Raw genomic sequence first — 18,819 nt, forward strand, 5'->3', positions numbered from 1 at the left:
TCTGTTTGCGGGTACTGTACTTGGAGCAGGGGAGCGCAGGCTTAGGACATAGCCTGCCAGTCAGGGATGTTTTCATTCCTATTTTGAGCTAGAGAAGAAGAGCCTTTGGCAGGAGCTGAGGTTTAACCTTGGCTTTGTTTTATTTTCCTGGGCAATAATTGTGGAACAGATGATAAGGCCTTTGGGTGTTAAAGATGAGTTAAGATGTGGACCCTGCCCCTGAGAGCATAAACTCTTAACCAGAGTGCTTAAGGCATGCGTGTCAGTAGCCAGAAACAAAGGAGAGAGAGTTGAGAGTCATGACAGAGCTGTGGCAGGAAGGGTGGGCTTTCTGGAGGCGAAGTTGGGGAGAATGAGAGGATTTAGACATCCAGAAGCACTCTGGGGAGCAGTGTGCACAGAGGCTTGACTGTGAGCATGCCTGTATGGGGACTACTCAGAAGGCACCTGAAACGCAGGAGGGAGAACACTGGGGTGCTGCTTGGGCTGCCATTGCTGCCAGGGAGAGCAGCTCTGCCGGTGTGGACTGTGTCTTCCATCCACAGGCATCTGGAGGCTGCCGAGCAGCGGCTCACTGACGTGGATCAGAGGGACCCTCGAGAGCAACACTGCCCCTAGGGCTTTTCAGACCTGGCTGCCCGAAGAAGTCCTTGGCTACCCCACAGGCCTGCGAAATCAGAATTTTCAGGTTGGGGAACTGTAATAAAAAGAAGCAAACAGTAGCACCCCTGCCCCTCCAAGCCACTTGCCAGGTGTTACCTAGGCAGCTGTCACATGGAGTGGAGGGCTGGAACCCCAGCGAGGGGTGGGCCGGGCGCCTGGCAGAAGCCCCGGGTGTCCTTGCTCTTCAGCCCTCTTCCCCCTGCTGTGTCTTCTTGCCTGTTGTCTTCTGTGTCCTCCATTGTGTGCGCTGCCCTTGTCTCTTCTCTGACCTCTTGGGTCTTTGTCTGGGAGGGGTCCCTCCCCAGATTGACCCACTGCCAAACGGACCATAAGGCAGAAGGAGTTCTGTCTCCGTGTTTGCGGTATTAATGGTATTACCACGTGTGTTGTGTAAACGGAAATGAGCCTGGGTTTTCAGTTGGTTTGTGTTGCTCAGGAGACTGTTAATTTGTTTCTGTTAGGATTTGAGGGAAACAGTTATCCCTGCACTTTACTGCCGCTGGCCAGCTAATCACTCCCATTAAGAAGAGCAGGAAACCAGCTTTTCCTTGGGCTTCATCTGGTGTCCCACCGTCTGGGTCAGATCAGTCCCTTCCCTCGTCTGCTTTCTCGCATTTCTGCAGTTTCATATGGAAGCCCTGGGCTGACACTGAGCGTCTACCAGTGTTTAAAGAGAACCTGATGTTGTTTTGTGTTATAATTAGTTGGTTTAGAAGCTCCTGTTCAGCTTGAAGCCCTGGAGGGCTTTGGGACCCAGGATGCACCTCCTCAGATCCCTTTCCTGCTTGTCTGAGTAGGAAGGATCCCTTTGGGAGGTAGGGGGTGTGGATTTGAATCCTGGTTCTGGTCCTTTCTAACTGGGTGACCTTGGGAAAATTGTCACTTTTGAACTCATCATCGCCATCATGCCTGCTGTGCTGGTTGTTGCGAGGATGGAGATAGTGTGAGGATGGGGATAGTGTGAGGATGGGGATAGTGTGAGGATGGGGATAGTGTGAGGATGGGGATAGTGTGAGGATGGGGATAGTGTGAGGATGGGGATAGTGTGAGGATGGGGATAGTGTGAGGATGGGGATAGTGTGAGGATGGGGATAATGTGAGGATGGAGATACTGCATCTCAAGAGCTGGGTCCCTCACGGGCCCATGACAGGCAGTCAGCAAATTGTAGAATCCTGAGTCTTATTGGCGGTTGCTCTATGGCCTTTCCCCTTTTCCCACTTCCTACCTGCCTTCAGCCAATGTTCGCTGAGCTGTGTGTCCTTGGTGCCAGCTGTGGGCTAAGTATGAGCAAGGAGCAACCAGATTTGGTCTCTGGCCGAGGAAGCTCACCATCTGGTGGGAAGACTGACCCATAAACAACTGGCTTCGTGGGACTCCTTCAGTTATACGAGAAGCTGCAATGGCAACGTGTGCATTTGCCCTTGGTCTGCCAGGCCCGAGAGGAAGAGGGGCTTTAGTTCTTACCAAAACCTGCCTTCCTTTCCCATGCTGAGAAGGAACCTCCCCTCCCCTGTCGCCTTCGGCAAGTGGCACTACTAAATGATGGTTTAATAATTCTCAGAACAACACACACCCATCTTAGGGCTGCTGATAAATGCCTCTTCTCTTGAGTTTTAAAAAGTTGAATTTCCAAATTCCAGTTGTGGAAAGGCAGGGAGCCCAGCCACAGATGTCAAGGTCTAGAGTTCTGGATTTGTTTGAATTGGGAGATTAAAGCGAGAAAGCCAAAAGCATGCTGACAGCTGAACAACAGAGTGGTATCGGCAGATTCGGAATGGATGATTCGCAGCTAACTGGGGCCCCTTTTGTGCCCTGGGGAACTAGAAGTTAAAGAGAAATCAAGGTCACACGGTGGTGCCCGAAGTCCATATGCATTCAGCAGATACTGAATGTGGGCAACGCGGATGACAATCAAGTAATCGTCCAGCTGTGATGAGTGCCATGCGTGTCACGTTGGGGGCCAGCCATGGTGGGTGCTGGAGGGCTCCCTGGTGAAGGAACTTTTGAAGAGAGCCCATGTCGCTTACCCTACTTTCTAAGACCTTTTTTTTCCCCCTTGATCTTCAAAATGGCTATTTTTTATTTTATAGTTCAAGTACAGCCCTGTCTGGGGGCTGGGGATCGGATCGATTCCTGCCTGGGAAATGTCCTCTCTGAGCAGGACCAAGTACAAGAGAAAGGAGTGGAGTGGCGGGCTGGAGGAGAGGGCAGGTCCTGCCTCTGGAGTGTGCTGGAGATGCAGGGAAGGTTCTTGTGCTTCCTGGCCTGGACCAAGTCTGACACTTTGTTTCTCTGTCCCTCCTGTTGCCTGTAGCAGCAGCTCAGCGGACTGCCCCTGGGGTGGGGTGGGGTGGGGAGAACCCTGGGAGCAGACTCTTAGTTTGGGAGTTGGCTGGCCGTTTCTGTGGGGGGTTCCGGGGACTCTGACAGCCTGGGGAGGTCACTTGGGAAGCACACCGAGCAGATGTTGCTCCTGCCAGACAGCAGCCAGTTTTAAAACCATCCGACTTGTGTGTGTGTGGTGAGGCTCATGTGAGCTGAGGCTCCACGGGGCTGAGTTCCTGATCCCATGTGCCAGCCTAAGCAAGTTGGCATCACAGGAGATTGCTGGCTTTTTAACTTTGTGGAGCGTCGATGATGTGTGAGTCCCATGCAGTGCCCATAATTAGACATTCTAAATGTGCTGGGTAGTGGCAGAGTGAGGCAACGTCGACAATGGCAGCTTTACACGGCAGCATGCTTTGACCGACGATGGCTCGTTTTATGCAGTTTACATTCACTGAGAATCGTGGCTGTGTCAGACACACTGGGAGTTCTAGAGAAACCACTGATGCTTGGTGGTGGTGGTGAGGCTGGACCTTTGGCTGCAGAGAGTTCCCAGGTAGGTGGGGAGATAGATTTAGGAGCAGCATGAGAAAATGCCCTTCTAGAGAAAAGTGACGTTCTTTGTGTGCCAACCCATCTCTCTATGGCTCCCAGTCTCAGAAATGGGTCTCCACTTCAGTTCTTGAACTATTTTTAAAAATTTTTTTTATTTATTTTTTTGACAGGCAGAGTGGACAGAGAGAGAGTCAGAGAGAAAGGTCTTCCTTGTGCCGTTGGTTCACCCTCCAATGGCCACCACAGCCGGCACGCTGCGAGCTGCGCACCGCGCTGATCCGAAGGCAGGAGCCAGGTGCTTCTCCTGGTCTCCCTTGGGGTGCAGGGCCCAAGGACTTGGGCCATCCTCCACTGCACTCCTGGGCCACAGCAGAGAGCTGGCCTAGAAGAGGGGCAACCGGGACAGGATCGGTGCCCTGACCGGGACTAGAACCCGGTGTGCCGGCGCCGCAAGGCGGAGGATTAGCCTATTGAGCTGCAGTGCCGGCCAGTTCTTGAACTATTAAAGGGCTGAGCAGGAATCTTACTGGGCAGAGAAGATCAGTTATGGCATTGCACGTAGCTGAAGCAACTTGAGAAAAGGCACGAAGTAGCTGGTGACTGAACTTGGTCTGATGGGGAAACGGGTTTGGAGTTGGGTGAGGAAGTGATGCCAGTATAAGGCAAGGTGGGCTTGGGCTTTCGGTGCTACCTGAGGGGTTGGGCGATATCCTATAGGCTGCTAGGAAACCACCGGAGGTTTTGAAACATGAGAGTTGTGATCAGATTGTGTTGTATAAATAGAATTCTAGAATGGGCTGGAGAGGCAAGAGCTGAGTCGGCGAGACCCATTAGTAGGAGAGGGTGGTTTTACACTGTGCTGCTGCTGGTGGCTGCGGGGATGGAGGCAGGAGGGTGGACTGCAGAAGCAGAGCCAGCTGTCCAGGGGACAAGCAGAGCTGCTGAAGGAGAGAGTAAAAGGCGTCTCTCCTGTTTGGGCAGCTGGGCACTCAAGAAGAAATGGAATTGGGGTGGAAGTGCTGGGAGCCAAGAGCAAGGGACAAGAGGGTGTTGACTCTGGATGTGTGTAGCCTGAAGCGCCTTCCTGGGGGGACAGAGGATGTCCTTTAGAAGGAGGTCCAGGGCTCAGGAGCAGAAGGCGTGTGCTGGGAAGGCTTGAGGGCATGTGGATGAGGGTGCCCAGGGGAACAGGCAGAGGTGTGTGGTGGAAGCACTCCCGGGAGGAGCACAGGAGCACAGCCGGGGACACTGAGGCTGAGTTGGAGAGGTAGGGGGAACCCCACAGAAGTACGGTATGGCCCATCAGGGGGAATCTTGGGGGAAGATGGCCAAAGACAAGCACCCAGGTCAAACAGTGCTAGCATTCGACAGCATTTGGACTTGGCATGTTGGAAGCTGCCCGTTTTGTTACTCAGAGTCCTGGTTGTGACCGATGATATTCACAAAGCATGGCCAGGAGGCTGTGTCGCTGGTCCGTTCCTCTCTAGAGGATCTTGGGTCCCACCAGACCATCAGAAGTCCGTGTTCTTGACCTGCCCTGGTTTTGATCTCCTGTAGGGTGGCACTTTGGTGTTTGTTTGTTTATCTATTTATTTTTTGATAGAGTGGACAGTGAGGGAGACAAAGAGAAAGGTCTTCCTTTACCATTGGTTCATCCTCCAATGGCTGCCGCGGCTGGCGCACCGCGCCGATCTGAAGCCAGGAGCCTCCTGCTTGTCTCCCATGCAGGTGCAGGGGGCTCAAGGACTTGGGCCATCCTCCACTGCACTCCCAGGCCACAGCAGAGAGCTGGAGTGGAAGAGGGACAACTGGGACAGAATCTGGCGCCCCAGCTGGGACTTGAACCTGGTGTGCCGGCGCCGCAGGTGGAGGATTAGCCTATTGAGCCACGGCGCTGGCCCATCCTTCTAACATGTAGTAAAAAGCATGTCAGCTTCAGAGTATTGGAGGGGAGCTGCTTCCTCCCAGGTAAAGTGCTGAACCAGGGGCCACTTGCAAACACTGTGCCACCGACTTCTTGGAGGTGCTGGCCAGCAGCCAACTCTGGACTCTGTAAGCTGGTGTGCTGGGACCTCACAGAAATTGAGGCCTTAAGGAAATAAAGGTTGATAGGCAGGTGCTTTGCTCCAGGGCGGGACTGGGCCAGCAGACACCATTGCAACACAGAGTCAGGACTTTGAGGGCCAAGGGAATCCTAGAGGGCACGGGGGATTAACAGCTGACAGCCGAACCCCTAGGTTGAGAAACATGCAAGGTTTTGTTTGTGGGGCAGAATGACTTCTTGAATCTGCAGGCTGGGTTTTATTATCAGATGGAGTTGAAGCACCCCTGGGTCCACGATGGTGAAAGAGGCGTCTGTATGCTGACGACCTGGGTTTCCCTATGTGTCGTGCACTCTCACTCTGTGGCAGTTTTAACAGGATTTTCAGAGCAGTTTGGGACCGCGACCCCATCTAGAGATTAGCAGAGTTGGCCCAGACCGCTGAGGTCACTTTCGCGGTGCTCCAAGTGATGGAATGGCCTGTCCTTTGGAATGACGGTGGTAATATCAGGTCCCCAGCTAAGCCCAAAGCCTGCTTAAGCCACAGTGCACCTTTAAGTGGATTAGTTTGGGCCCTAACCTCCTAACCGCCGTGGGTCAACCTGGGGGACGGGAGCACTCTTCCTTTTGGTCTTGTGAATAGGAACAGTTTCTGCCTTTTCCTCTGCCTTCCTGGCAAGGACTGTGACTAATGAAGGTTATTGATCCCTCACCGTGTGCCAGGCGCAGTGCTCTTATCTTGGGTGATCTCATCTGGTTCTTGTGTCCCTTCTGGAAGGTAGGCACGCTTGTAATCTCCTTTCAGGCGGTTTGCCCAGCGGTGCTGCAGCTGATGAGAAGAACCCAGACGGAATCCCAGTCCCTCGGCCTCTGGACCACACTGCTGCCCATGTCTCTGTACCTGGGGCTCTGGGTGCCTCCTGGTCTGGGTTCAGGATCCTAGTGAGGTGACCATGGGGAAGGAGGGCAATTCCTCTGGAATAAAGGCCTTCCACAGCCATTCCATCTCTCTGGCTCCCAGTCTCAGAAATGGCTCTCCTGGGGGCCCAGCACTGTGGCGTAGTGGGTAAAGCTTCAGCCTGCAGTGCCGGCATCCCCTATGGGCACGGGTTTGAGTCCTGGCTGCTCCACTTCCAATTCAGCTCTCTGCTGTGGCCTGGGAAAGCAGCAGAAGATGGTCCAAGTGCTTGGGCCCCTGCATCTAGCATGAGAACTGGAAGAAACTCCTGGCTTTGGATTGGCGAAGCTCCAGCTGTTGAAGCCATTTGGGAAGTGAACCAGTGGATGGAAGACATCTCTCTCTCTTTCTCTCTCTCTCTCTCTTCCCTCCCTCCCTCTCTCTCTCTGCCTCTCTGTAACTGCCTTTCAAATAAATAAATCAACCTTTAAAAGAAAAAAAAAAAGAAATGTCTTTCCTGGCCCCCTGCTCTGCCACACCACTGATTGCCACCAGCCAGTGCTTCCCTCACTCCTCATGGCTCCTGCTCTACTGTCCTCACAGGTAGTGTGAAGTCCCTTTCAGGCTTCCTAGTTGGTTTATTAGTCTGTGTATTTCTTTTCTTTCTTTCTTTCTTTTTTTTTTTTTGACAGGCAGAGTGGGCAGTGAGAGACAGAGAGAAAGGTCTTCCTTTTGCCGTTGGTTCACCCTCCAATGGCTGCCACGGTAGCACGCTGCGGCCGGCGCACCGCGCTGATCCGATGGCAGGAGCCAGGTGCTTCTCCTGGTCTCCCATGGGGTGCAGGGCCCAAGCACTTGGGCCATCCTCCACTGCCTTCCCAGGCCACAGCAGAGAGCTGGCCTGGAAGAGGGGCAACCGGGACAGGATCGGTGCCCTGACCGGGACTAGAACCTGGTGTGCCGGCGCCGCAAGGTGGAGGATTAGCCTAGTGAGCCGCGGCGCCGGCCTTGTCTGTGTATTTCTAGAGATAGAGTGCACTCCCCCACCCGCAGGTTCACTCTCTAAGCCACTGCATTGCTGGGGCGGGGCCAGGCTGAATCCTGGAGCTGGGAGCTAGATCCAGGTCTCCCATGTGAGTGGCAGGGACCCAAATGCTTGATCCGTCACCACTGCTCCTCCAGTCCGCTCCCCCCATCTCCTTGGTCTCCATTGGCAGGAAGCTGGAATCGGGAGCTGGGGCCAGGATTCAAACCCAGGCAGTCTGAAACAGGATGCTGCCACCCCATGGCATCTTACTCTCTAGACCAAATGCTACCCCCCGTTATTTATTTCTATATATTTTTAGAGATTTATTTATTTGAAAGGCAGGGTTAGAGGGAGAAGGAGAGAGCTTCCATCTGCTAGTTTACTTCCCCAAATGGCTGCAATGGCCAGAGCTGAGCCAATCTGAAGCCAGGAGCCAGGAGCTTCTGGCGTTGTACTTCACTGCACCATGTTCCCTTTCCCACCCATTACAGCAGAGAGCAGGGAGACTTTGCCTGGGGTTGAGATAGTATGGGCTGCTAAGGAGTTTGTAACCTTCTAGAATGTGCAGGAGTAGAAAGGGGCCTTGGCCTGCAAAACAAAAGGTATGGTTTGCAATGTCTTAACTAAGTCCTTTTTGCCAGTTTGCACCTCAGAGTTCACATCTCTGAAATTAAAGGTCTAAATGGATTTTTTAAAAGAGTTATTTATTTGAAGGACAGAGTTACACAGGGAGGTAGAGACAGAGAGAGAGGGGTCTTCCTTCCTCTGGTTCACTCCCCAAATGGCCGCAACAGCCGGAGCTGCACTGATCTGGAGCCAGGAGCTGCTTCTGGGTCTCCCACGAGGACTTGGGCCATCTTCTGCTTTCCCAAGTCACAAGCAGAGAGCTGGGTCAGAAGTGGAGCAGCTGGGTCCACAGTGCCATCTCGCCACAATGCCCCCCCCCCCCAAACAAAACAAAACAAAACACCTAGACTCAGAAGTGTAGAGAGTAGGCATGGATGCCAGTAACTGGTCTGAGATTCACAGCCAGGATTTTAAACATCAGCTGTGGTCCAGAAGAATTGTGATTATCCTGGTGTCTCAGCGTGGGATCTGAGTGGAAGTTGTGAGGGAGAATTTTGGTTAGGTGGGGAATGAGGTCCCAGAGTAACTCTGCCTCTTCCTCCTTTTGGAGGGAGGGGGGAAGGGTCCTGGTTGTGTGTGGACCTGTTCGTCTGGTAGATGGGTAAGTCCAGTAGACAGACCAGTGAGAAGCAAGGAGGGTTCAGTTCAATATTGGGGTCTAGCCTCTCCCATGTGCCTCGTGCTGCTGAGTTCAGGGGTCCCTGCTGTTGGAGCTTACCCCTGATAGAGGTCCCAGAGGCAAAACAGGATGATGTTAGTTTCACTAGGGTTAAGCCAGATGGAAACTCAAGAGGAGCCCCTGAGTCTAATGCTGAGGGTACATTTCAGCTGAGTCTTTTAAAAATTACTTATTTGAGGCCAGCGCTGCGGCTCACTAGGCTGATCCTCCGCCTGCAGTGCCGGCACTCCGGGTTCTAGTCCAGGTTGGGGTGCTGGTTCTGTCCTGGTTGCTCTTCCATTCCAGCTCTCTGCTGTGGCCTGGGAAGGCAGTGGGAGACCAGGAGGAAGCACCTGGCTTTTGGCTTTGGATCAGCACAGCAAGCCGGCCTTGGCGGCCATTTGGGGGATGAACCAATGGAAGGAAGACCTTTCTCTCTGTCTCTCTAACTCTGCCTGTCAAAAAAAAATTATTTGAGAGGAGAGGGAGACTGACAGGTGGTCGGAGATAAAGTGAGGGTGTGTGTGTGCTACTATCCACTGGTTCACTCCCCAAACGGCCACAGTGGCTGGGGCTGAAGCTGGGAGCCAGGTACTCAGTCTGGGTCTTCCAAGTGGGTGGCAGGAACCCGATTACTTGAGCCATCACCGCTGTCTCCCAAATCTGCGTTTGCAGGAAGTTGGAGTCAGTGGCTGGAAATGCGTTTTTTTTTGTTTTTTTTTTTTTTTTTTTTTTTTTTTTTTTAAGGTCAAAGTTAGAGATTGATTGATCTTCCATCTCCTAGTTCACAGCCCATATGGCCACAGTGGCCAGGGCTGGGCCAGGCCAAAGCTAAGAGCCAGGAGCTTCCTTCTGGTCTACCACGTGGTGGAAGGGCCCAAGCACGCGGACCATCTGCTGCTTTTCCCAGGCTATTAGGAAGCTGGATCAGAAGTGGAGCAGCTGGGACTCGAACCAGTGCCCATATGGGATGCCAGCATTGCAGGTGGTAGCTTTACCTGCTGTGCCACAACGCTGGCTACTAGGGGTGGGTGTTGAACCCAGATACTCCGATGTGGGACAGGGACATCCCAGTTGGCATCCTGACCACTAGGCCAGATGCCTACCTCTGAGCTGAGTGTAGGCCAGCATGGTGAGGAGAGGTAGGGAGGCTGTGTCCGACTGGGAGAGTGGTGTCACCGAAGCCCTGAAAACGCATGTGGTGTGTTAGGGATGACGAAGGCTGGTCTAGGTTGCAAATTCTAAGCACCTCAGATTGTTCCTGACACCCAGTACGCTCTTCAGTATCAGATCAGTCAGTGGGGTATGAAGTCTAAGGTGGAGGGCAAGGTGGGTCTGAAGCTGCTGGTGTCAGTGGTAACCACACCTGCAGTTTATTGCTTAGTTACAGCATGTCAGGCATATATGCCGAGCCTATCTGTTAACTTAGGTAATCCTCACGAGAGCCCCCGGAGATGGATAGTAGGATATCCCTATTTTTTTGAGGAAAGTGAAGTTCAGAGAGGTTAAGTAATTTGTACCAGGCCTAACAGCGGGTAAGTGTCAGAGCTGGGATTTGAGACAACTTCCAGGTCTTCTCAGCCACTGCGCTGTATTGCCTTTCTGAAGACTGTGAGAGTGACAATGTGGTTGTACCTGCTTTGCAAATAGACAGCACTGATGGGGATGCAGAGTGTAGATTTGAGGGAGAAGAGCTGAGCAGGGTGGGGTAAGCCAGAGGTGCTTACCTTGGGGCTGTTGAGAGCCTGGCCAGCCACTAAGGAAGCCACATCAGTATTGGCACATGCCTGTGGTTGCCCCCCCCCCCCCGCCGTGTGACCACCACATTGTCTCACCTTGAAAAAGGGAACTCTAGGCTTGGAGAGGTGTCCCCATCATACTGAAAAACAGATTAAAGGGTCCTGTTGAGGAGGGCAGGCCATCTATTCCACTAGCACAAACCTGGCTACATGGAGGCACCTGATGCAACATGAATAAGTAAACGAGAAGAAATGAGATCTTCTCTCTCTCTCTCTTTTTTTTATTAGATTTATTTATTTGAGAGGCAGAGGCAGAGAGATAGAGGTCTTCCATCCTCTGGTTTACTCCTCAAATGGCTGCAACAGCCAGAGCTGGGCCCATCTGAAGCCAGGAGCTTCTTCTGGGTCTCCCACGCAAGTGCAGGGGCCCAAGGACTTGGGCCATCTTCCACTGCTTTCCCAGGCCATAGGAGAGAACTGGATTGGAAGTAGAGCAGCTGGGACTCAAACCAGCACCCAGATGGGATGCCAGCACTGCAGGTCGCGGCCTTACCTGCTATACCACAGTGCCAGCCCTGAAATAAGATCTCAAAGGGTCCCAAACTCTGTGGCTGTCTGAATTCTCAGGCCTTCTTTTTCCTTTTCTTTCGTTCTCTTTTTAAAGCATCAGCATCTGTTGTGTTTTGTTTTTATTAACCACTGTAAACAGTAGCAGCCATTCCAGTGTGTCTTATGTGCCAGTCCTGTGTAAGCTCTCAGATCATCTCATGCAATACCTGGAACCCCATGTAGGTGGGTCTTAGGAACAGGCAAGCTCAGGGTCTGAGAGGCTGAGTAACTTGCAGAAGTTGTCCAGCCAGCAAGGAGTAGAACTGGTTTGTGTGATTCCAGAGCCCACTTCTTTCCAAGTCCTCACTTCCTTTCCATCAAAACCCGCCATGGCGGCCGGCGCCGTGGCTCAACAGGCTAATCCTCCGCCTTGCGGCGCCGGCACACCGGGTTCTAGTCCCGGTCGGGGCACCGATCCTGTCCCGGTTGCCCCTCTTCCAGGCCAGCTCTCTGCTGTGGCCAGGGAGTGCAGTGGAGGATGGCCCAAGTCCTTGGGCCCTGCACCCCATGGGAGACCAGGAGAAGCACCTGGCTCCTGCCATCGGAACAGCGCGGTGCGCCGGCCGCAGCGCGCTACCGCAGCAGGCCATTGGAGGGTGAACCAACGGCAAAGGAAGACCTTTCTCTCTGTCTCTCTCTCTCTCTCACTGTCCACTCTGCCTGTCAAAAATAAAAAAAAAAAAAAATAATAAAAATAAAAATAAAAAAAAAAAAACCCGCCATGGATACCCCGACATAGAGGCACAGCTTCAGGATGGCCCTTTGCTGTGTCTGGGGCAGTTACTTCCTGCCATGACTTGCACTTCATGGGGCGATTTCTGGGGCTCTGTGTGTGGTAGCTCAGCCTTGCTTCCACTGCACATCCCCAGTTCTTTCAGGGTTAACTGAAGCATCTATACCTGCTAACCTCCATCCTGCTGCCACCCAGAAGGCTCTGTTGAGTTCCTACTGCTGCAGTCCCACCTCCCGTGGAAGTGGCTGGCTGTCAGGTGGGCCGCTGGCACTTAGTGGGTGCTTCCCGTGCTTTTGGCTCTCAAGGTGATGTGTCTGAGATCTTTGTTTTTAATCATAATATTTCACATTTTTTCTTTCCAGGCTGATCAGCAGGAACCAGCTGGGGGTGGTAGCAAATCTTCCTTTAATTTCCACTGGGATGGATATTAGCTCACTTACAGTGGTGTTGGATTTGTATGTGTGCCCTGAAGCTTTTAAATATCAAGCTCATTTGATAATTGCTGGAAATCAGTTTGAACTCTACAATATGCTCAGTGAGTTGGACTCTTGAATCCTGTGGTCCCTGTGGCCCAGTAATGGTGATCAAAGTCCAGAGATTAAAATGGGGTGAGTTCTGCAACCCCATATGCCCCATTTCTTCCTTTAAAAAAAAAAATCCACCAGGGCTGGCGCTGTGGTGTAATGAGTAAAGCTGCTGTCTGCAGTGCCGGCATCTTGTATGGGCTGCGGTTCGGGTCCCGGCTTCTCCACTTCTGATCTGGCTCCCTGCTAATGCGCCTGGGAAAGTAGCTGCGTTGACCCCTCCACCCACATGGGAGAGAGGAAGTTCCTGGCTCCTGGCTTCGGATCAGCCCAGCTCCGGCCATTGCAGCCATAAGGGGAGTGAACCGGCTGATGGAAGATCTTGTGCTCTCTCTCCATCTATCTCTGTGTAACTCTGACTTTCAAATAAATCTTAAAAAGAAAAAAAAAAACTACTTATTTTCCTTCCTGAGGATTGCTTGGAAGGAGTTTTTAAAATTTTCCTTTCAAGAGGAAGATGACAGTACTGAGTGATGGAAGCCCTGGCCCACTACTCTCTCAGCCACACAGGTCAACTCGTGGTCAGCTTCACCTTCCTTGGCTGTCCCCCGGCCCCCCTCATTCCTTCTGCTTTGTCCTGTATCAGGTGAATATGATTTTTATTTTTAAGAATGTTTGCTTTGCTGCCTTTTTTTTTTTTTTTTTTTTTGTGGTGATGGTGGTGGTGGTGGGGATTTGTTTGTTTGAAAGGCAGAGAGAGGGAGAGTCCTTCCATCTGCTGGTTCACTCCCAGATGGCTGCAATGGCCAGGGTGGGTCAGGGCGAAGCCAGGAGCCTCGAACTCCATCTGGGTCTCCCACATGAGTGCAGGGGCTCCAGCACTTGTGCCATCTTCCACTGTTTTCCCAGGCACATTAGCAGGGAACTGGATTGAAAGTGAAGTGGCTGGGACTCGATCCCGGCAGGAGTTGCAGGCAGTGGCTTAACCTGCTAGGCCATAAAACCTGTTTCTCTCTTTTTTATTTTTAAAGATTTATTTATTTGAAAGGCAGAGTGACAGAAGGGGTAGGGGGAGAGATCTTCCATCTCCTAGTTCACTGCCCAGATGGCCACAATAATCAGGGCTGGGCCAGGCCAAAGCTGAGAGCCAGGAACTTCCTCCTGGTCTCCCACATGGTGCAGGGGCCCAAGCACTTGGATCATCTGCACTGCTTTCCCAGGAGCGTTAGCAGGGAGCTGGATCACACGTGGAGCAGCTGGGACTGGAACTGGCTCTCATATTGGATGCTGGCATCACAGGTGGCAGCTTAACCTTCCGCACCTCCACACCAGCCCCAAGCTGCTGTTCCTGTCCTTTCTCCTCAGAGTTGCCTGTTTAGGATGCCTGTGAGTTCTGGTACAGAGTGAGATGAGCAGTGTGACTGTCGCAGCCAAGTCTGATGCCTGTTGGCTTTCCAGGGCTGTTCTTTGCCAGACCCCCTAGGCCATTGTTTTTGTGGTGGATTCTTCCACGTGTCCTGTAGGTTGGAGCTGTGGCAGGAAGCGAATGTGTGTGGTTGGGTGTTTGTGTGTGATCTACCCACACTGAATACATACTACCACTGCTTTTCCCAAGGAAGGTAGCTCTGAGTAAGTTTTGAGCAGCAGGTCGGAAGCTGGGCAGAACTGGCAGCCTCCGCCTGTGACGTTTCTTGAGTTTCTTACAGGTGAGAAGTGAGAGGAGAAATCTTTGCTCTGGGGAGATGCATGATGAGCCGCTGTCTGCAGTATAAGAAAACAGACTTCCTGGCTGCTCTGCAAACCCGGCCGGGCAGCCAGTGGCCTGGTAGAGGACTTGAGGGTTGAGTGCTTCTTGGGCTCCCCAGCGGGGCAGCGAGGACCTCGGCCTTCAGAAGCCTGGGCTTAGGGAAGCTTCTGCCCACTTTCCCTGCCTGGCCGTCCTCTTTTCTTCCCTGCCCTCACTGCCCCATCCTTTCCCAGAAGTGCTGCCATCCTCCAAGTGGAAGGGGAGTGTTGGAAAGCCCCTGCCTCCCCCCACGGGGCACTGGTTATGCTCTGCACCCAATGGAGTCGGTTTACCGCGGGCCGTGTTGTCCATTCCCCTCGCGACCGAGTGTGCCCAGGATATGCTGCAGGGGCTCTGGACCCAAGGGTTCCTGTCTCTTCCCTCCCTCAAGGCCAAGTCTAAAGAGAAGCTGAGGGAGTTGCTTCCCTTCTCCCTGTCCTTCAAGTGTTTCCTTAGTTTTCCATGCACCCAGTTTCCCACCTTTAAAAGTAGTGGTGGGAGGCCAAGTAGAGAAGACATTGTGCCTTGGCCCCTGTGGGCCTGGATGCCTTCCACAGCCACATCTGTCACAGAGCATGGGCCCCCTTGCCTGCAGGGTCTCCTGGGCTCAGGGCCACTGGAGGGACGGCAGTGAGCTCTGTTGGCCTTCAGCCCCTTGCCAGGCAGTGGTGTTGGCCAGTCCAGAAGATAGTCTCAGGAACACGGTGGCCTCCAAGTCTGCTGCAGTGGGAGGGGGACCTCGGAAGAGAGCAGCTTCCCTTTGGAAGAGTTGTTTCCAAGGAAGCTCGGAGAAAAAAGCCAAGTGTGATCTGCAGGCTCTCTCTCAAATCCAGATGGATCTCAGAATCCAGCAGGGAAGCTCTTTGTCTTCCTCCCCATCTCTCAATCATTTTATCACAAAGCTTGACACAGTCGTTAATTAACACTCATGGCTGTCCTGGGAGGCAGGCAAGTGGGAGCATAGCCCCTTAGGGAGGCGGAGGGTGACGAGGAAGCCTGGGGTGGGGGACACAGAACGCGGGAACTCTCAGGCCTGTGGCTGTGCCCCCAGACCCTCACTCGGACTTCCTGCTCACTTGATTACTGTGGGAAGCTCTCCAGTGTCCCTCGGTGGCCTTGGTTCCCAGTAGCAAAAACGAACTGAGGCCACGGTATTTGGTCCTGTGGGGTGAGTGGTGGGAGGTCTGGAGGAAATCGTAAACCTCACTGGCACTGCAAATTTGAGATGCAAGAGTTTGGTTATGACATTGATACCATTCATTCACTTGCTTTAAAAAAAAAAAAATTCTCATCCTCTATTCCTGGGCAAGATACTGCAAAGGGAATCCCTTTTCCCTAAGGAGCTGGCCAGCCACTAGGGATCCTGCCTATTGGGAGATTGATCCTTTGTATCCTGTGTACAATCCCTGCTGCATCTGCAGGCAGTGGCTTCGAGGGTGGGAGGGCTCAGATGAGAAGTCCGGAGGAGGTGGTAGGGCACGGTGCATCTGTGAGAGGCCAGCTTCTCCTCCTTGAACCGCTCCCTCCTTGGCTCACTCGGGAGCTGCAGGCTCTTGGGCATCCACTCCCTGGGCTGTGGGCTGCACCTCTTCCAAGATCCTGCCTTTTCTAGGCTTGCCTGGGAACGGGGAGGACCCCAGTTGGTGGAGTGTCTAGAGGGGGCCTGGACTAACTGCTGACAGTGCTGAGTGGATGGTGACCCCTAGCTCTGCAAAAGCAGCAGGGCTGGAGCCATGGGTCTCATTTGTTCGGCATCTGGACTGCAGTACAGGTGAGCATTTCTTATCCCAAGTACTTGAGATCAGAAATATTTCAGAGTTTTTTGGATTTTGGAGTATTTGCATAGACTTTATTGGTTTGGATATCCCTAACCCAAAAACCTGAAATGCTACAAAATCTGAAACTTCTCGAGTGTCATTTTGGTACCCAAAACATTTTAGATTTCAGATTCTAGGTGTTTGGTTTAGGGTTGGTTAATCTGTACTAGAAATAGCGGAGGAGGTTTTCTCTTGCAAGCATTACCCTCTCTCTTTGCAGGAGTGCCTGCTCCCTGTGCTAATGGCACTCCCCTTCTCTTGGCCCTGCAGGGTGCCGAGTCCCAGCCCTAGACCTCTGCTGGAGGGTCCTTGCTCTGAAGACATTGCCAGTGTGTGGAGCCTGCCCCACACCCACCCCCTGCCAAACCACGGCCTTTACCTGTGTCTTCCGGTGTTTCCCGTGCGACCCGTCCTGTGGGAGTGCCTCGTGGGCTGCCCCAGAGTTCACCCCACACTCGGCAGCGCCAATGGTGAAGATGACAAGATCCAAGACTTTCCAGGCGTATCTGCCCTCCTGCCACCGGACCTACAGCTGCATTCACTGCAGGGCTCACCTGGCCAATCACGATGAACTCATTTCCAAGGTACACGTCCCCTGCAGGCTCCCTGTCTGCCCTTGGGGGAGGGTCCTCGCTGCTCCTGAGGCTCTAGAGGTTTGCCAGCTCCCCCAGAGAGATGGGGGTATCTGGATGCTGTCATTTGGATAACGAAAGCTGATCCACATGCCTGTCTCCCTCCACCAAGGAATAACCCCCGCTGGGAGGGACAGGGTGGCCATTGACTTTGTTATTTTGGAAATGAGATGTCATCCCTGTCAGAGGCTTTGGGAGCTGGAGGCCGTGAAGAGTGCTGCCTGCTTGAACAGTAAACTGTGGGCTGGGGGTCTTGGAAGAAGGGGTTATTAGCTGAGATGAGAGGGCTCCAGGAAAGCTGGGAGATGTGGGTGGCCTCTGGGGAGAACCAGAGGCAGTCCTTTGGGTGGGTGGGGGCTTAGGGTAACGTGGAGTGTGGCACCGACCGACAATTAGAAGAAAGGATAGAGCCCCGTTCTCCCTGAGGAGCCTTGGCAGTTAAGTAGGGCTGGGGGTCATTAATAATAAGTCCACTCTCCTGCTGTGCAGCCCAGGAAGCGGGTCCTCCAGGCCCCATTCCCAGGGGTGCCACTGCCCTGTGGGGCCCACGATCCCCAGGGGAGAAGCAGGTTTTATCAGGCTGCCTGACAAAGAGATCATAGGAGACTCTGTCCTTAAAAAGCATCTTGCCCCAGAATCCGAACTTTGTGCCATTAAAATCAAACAAACTGTAGGCAGACGCAAACCAAGTTTAGAAAAAGAGAGAAAACCAGCATTCCTGATGTTTTCACAAGAACTGCCAGGAAAAGAGACGCTGCCAAACTTACCTGGTTTGGCAGCCCCAGCCAGAGAGGGATGAAAGGGTCAGTCAGGGGTCATGACAGCTCCGTGCGGCCGGCTGAATGGATGCAGGGCAGACAGCTGTGGTTATGGTAGAGGAAGTTCTCAGACCAGGCCTGAGGCCTGAACCCTTGGTCCTGGGGTCTGGAGTCGCCCCCAAGCTCACAGCCTGTAGTCCTTGGGGTTCTGTCCCCTGAGGTCAGGCTGGGTCTCACTTCCCTTCTCCGTTTCTGCTCATGGGTGTCTTTTACGCTATTGCCACGTCAGCCAGCCTTTAGCTTCCTTCTCTATTCACTACTCCATCTGGTCTAGGACTCCCTTTGACTTTTGGAGACTCCTCTTGGATCTGGAAGTGTGGATGTGGGGAGCTGGGAGCTGTTGTAGATTTGGAAATCTCCAGAGAAAAGTATTGGCTTGGGGAAGCCAGTGTTAAAATTATCATAGATACCAAGAAGTTAAAACAAGATTTTTTAAACATTTTTTTAATTTCAATTTTTATTTTTTAATTTCTTGACAGGCAGAGTGGACAGTGAGAGAGAGAGAGAGACAGAGAGAAAGGTCTTCCTTTTTCCATTGGTTCACCCTCAATGGCTGCTGCGGCCGGCGCACCGCGCTGATCCGAAGCCAGGAGCCAGGTGCCTCCTCCTGGTCTCCCATGCGGGTGCAGGGCCCAAGCACTTGGGCCATCCTCCACTGCACTCCCGGGCCACAGCAGAGAGCTGGCCTGGAAGAGGGGCAACCGGGACAGAATCTGGCGCCCAACTGGGACTAGAACCCAGGGGGCAACCGGGACAGAATCCGGTGCCCAACCGGGACTAGAACCCAGGGTGCTGGCACCGCAGGCGGAGGATTAGCCAAGTGAGCCACGACGCCAGCAGGGACTTTTCTTGAGCCACCATCTGCTACCTCCTGAGGTACACATTAGCAGGAAGGTAGAATTGGGAGAAGAGCCAGGACTTGAACCCAAGCACTGATACGGGATGTGAGCATCCCAAGTAGGATCTTAACCATGATGCTGAAGAAGTGCCACACATCAGAAACTTGGGTACCGATAGTGTATCTCGGCACCCTCCATGCACTAAAAGCTGCTACTTGATGCTTTATAAATGTTAGCCCATTAAGATTTTTTTTAAAAAGATTTGTTTGTTTATTTGAATGTCAGAGTTACACAGAGAAGCAGAGGCAGCAGAGAGAGAGAGAGAGGTCTCTCATCCGCTGGTTCATTCCCCAATTGGCTGTAAAGGCCTGAGCTGCGCCAGTGAAGCCAGGAGCCTGGAGCCAGGAGCTTCCTCTGGGTCTCCCACGTGGGTGCAGGGGCCCAAGGACTTGGGCCATCCTCTATTGCTTTTTCAGGCCGTAGCAGAGAGCTGGATTGGAAATGGAGCAGCCGGGTCTCGAACCGGC

General features: G+C 52.9%; 1 protein-coding gene across 1 annotated transcript in view; it reads left to right on the forward strand.

Moving 5' to 3' along the window:
* The first annotated feature begins 15,891 nt into the window (after window positions 1-15,891).
* The window catches only part of YPEL2 (yippee like 2), a 41,054-nt gene continuing 38,126 nt past the window's right edge, over window positions 15,892-18,819 (forward strand). The window contains exons 1-2 of the mRNA XM_062216475.1: window positions 15,892-15,957; window positions 16,274-16,587. Of these exons, the coding sequence (XP_062072459.1) occupies window positions 16,471-16,587 (117 nt within the window). The 5' untranslated portion in view covers window positions 15,892-15,957; window positions 16,274-16,470. The remainder of the gene's footprint in view (window positions 15,958-16,273; window positions 16,588-18,819) is intronic.

This window comes from Lepus europaeus, chromosome 18, assembly GCF_033115175.1.
Source record: "Lepus europaeus isolate LE1 chromosome 18, mLepTim1.pri, whole genome shotgun sequence".
Lineage (NCBI taxonomy): Eukaryota > Metazoa > Chordata > Mammalia > Lagomorpha > Leporidae > Lepus > Lepus europaeus.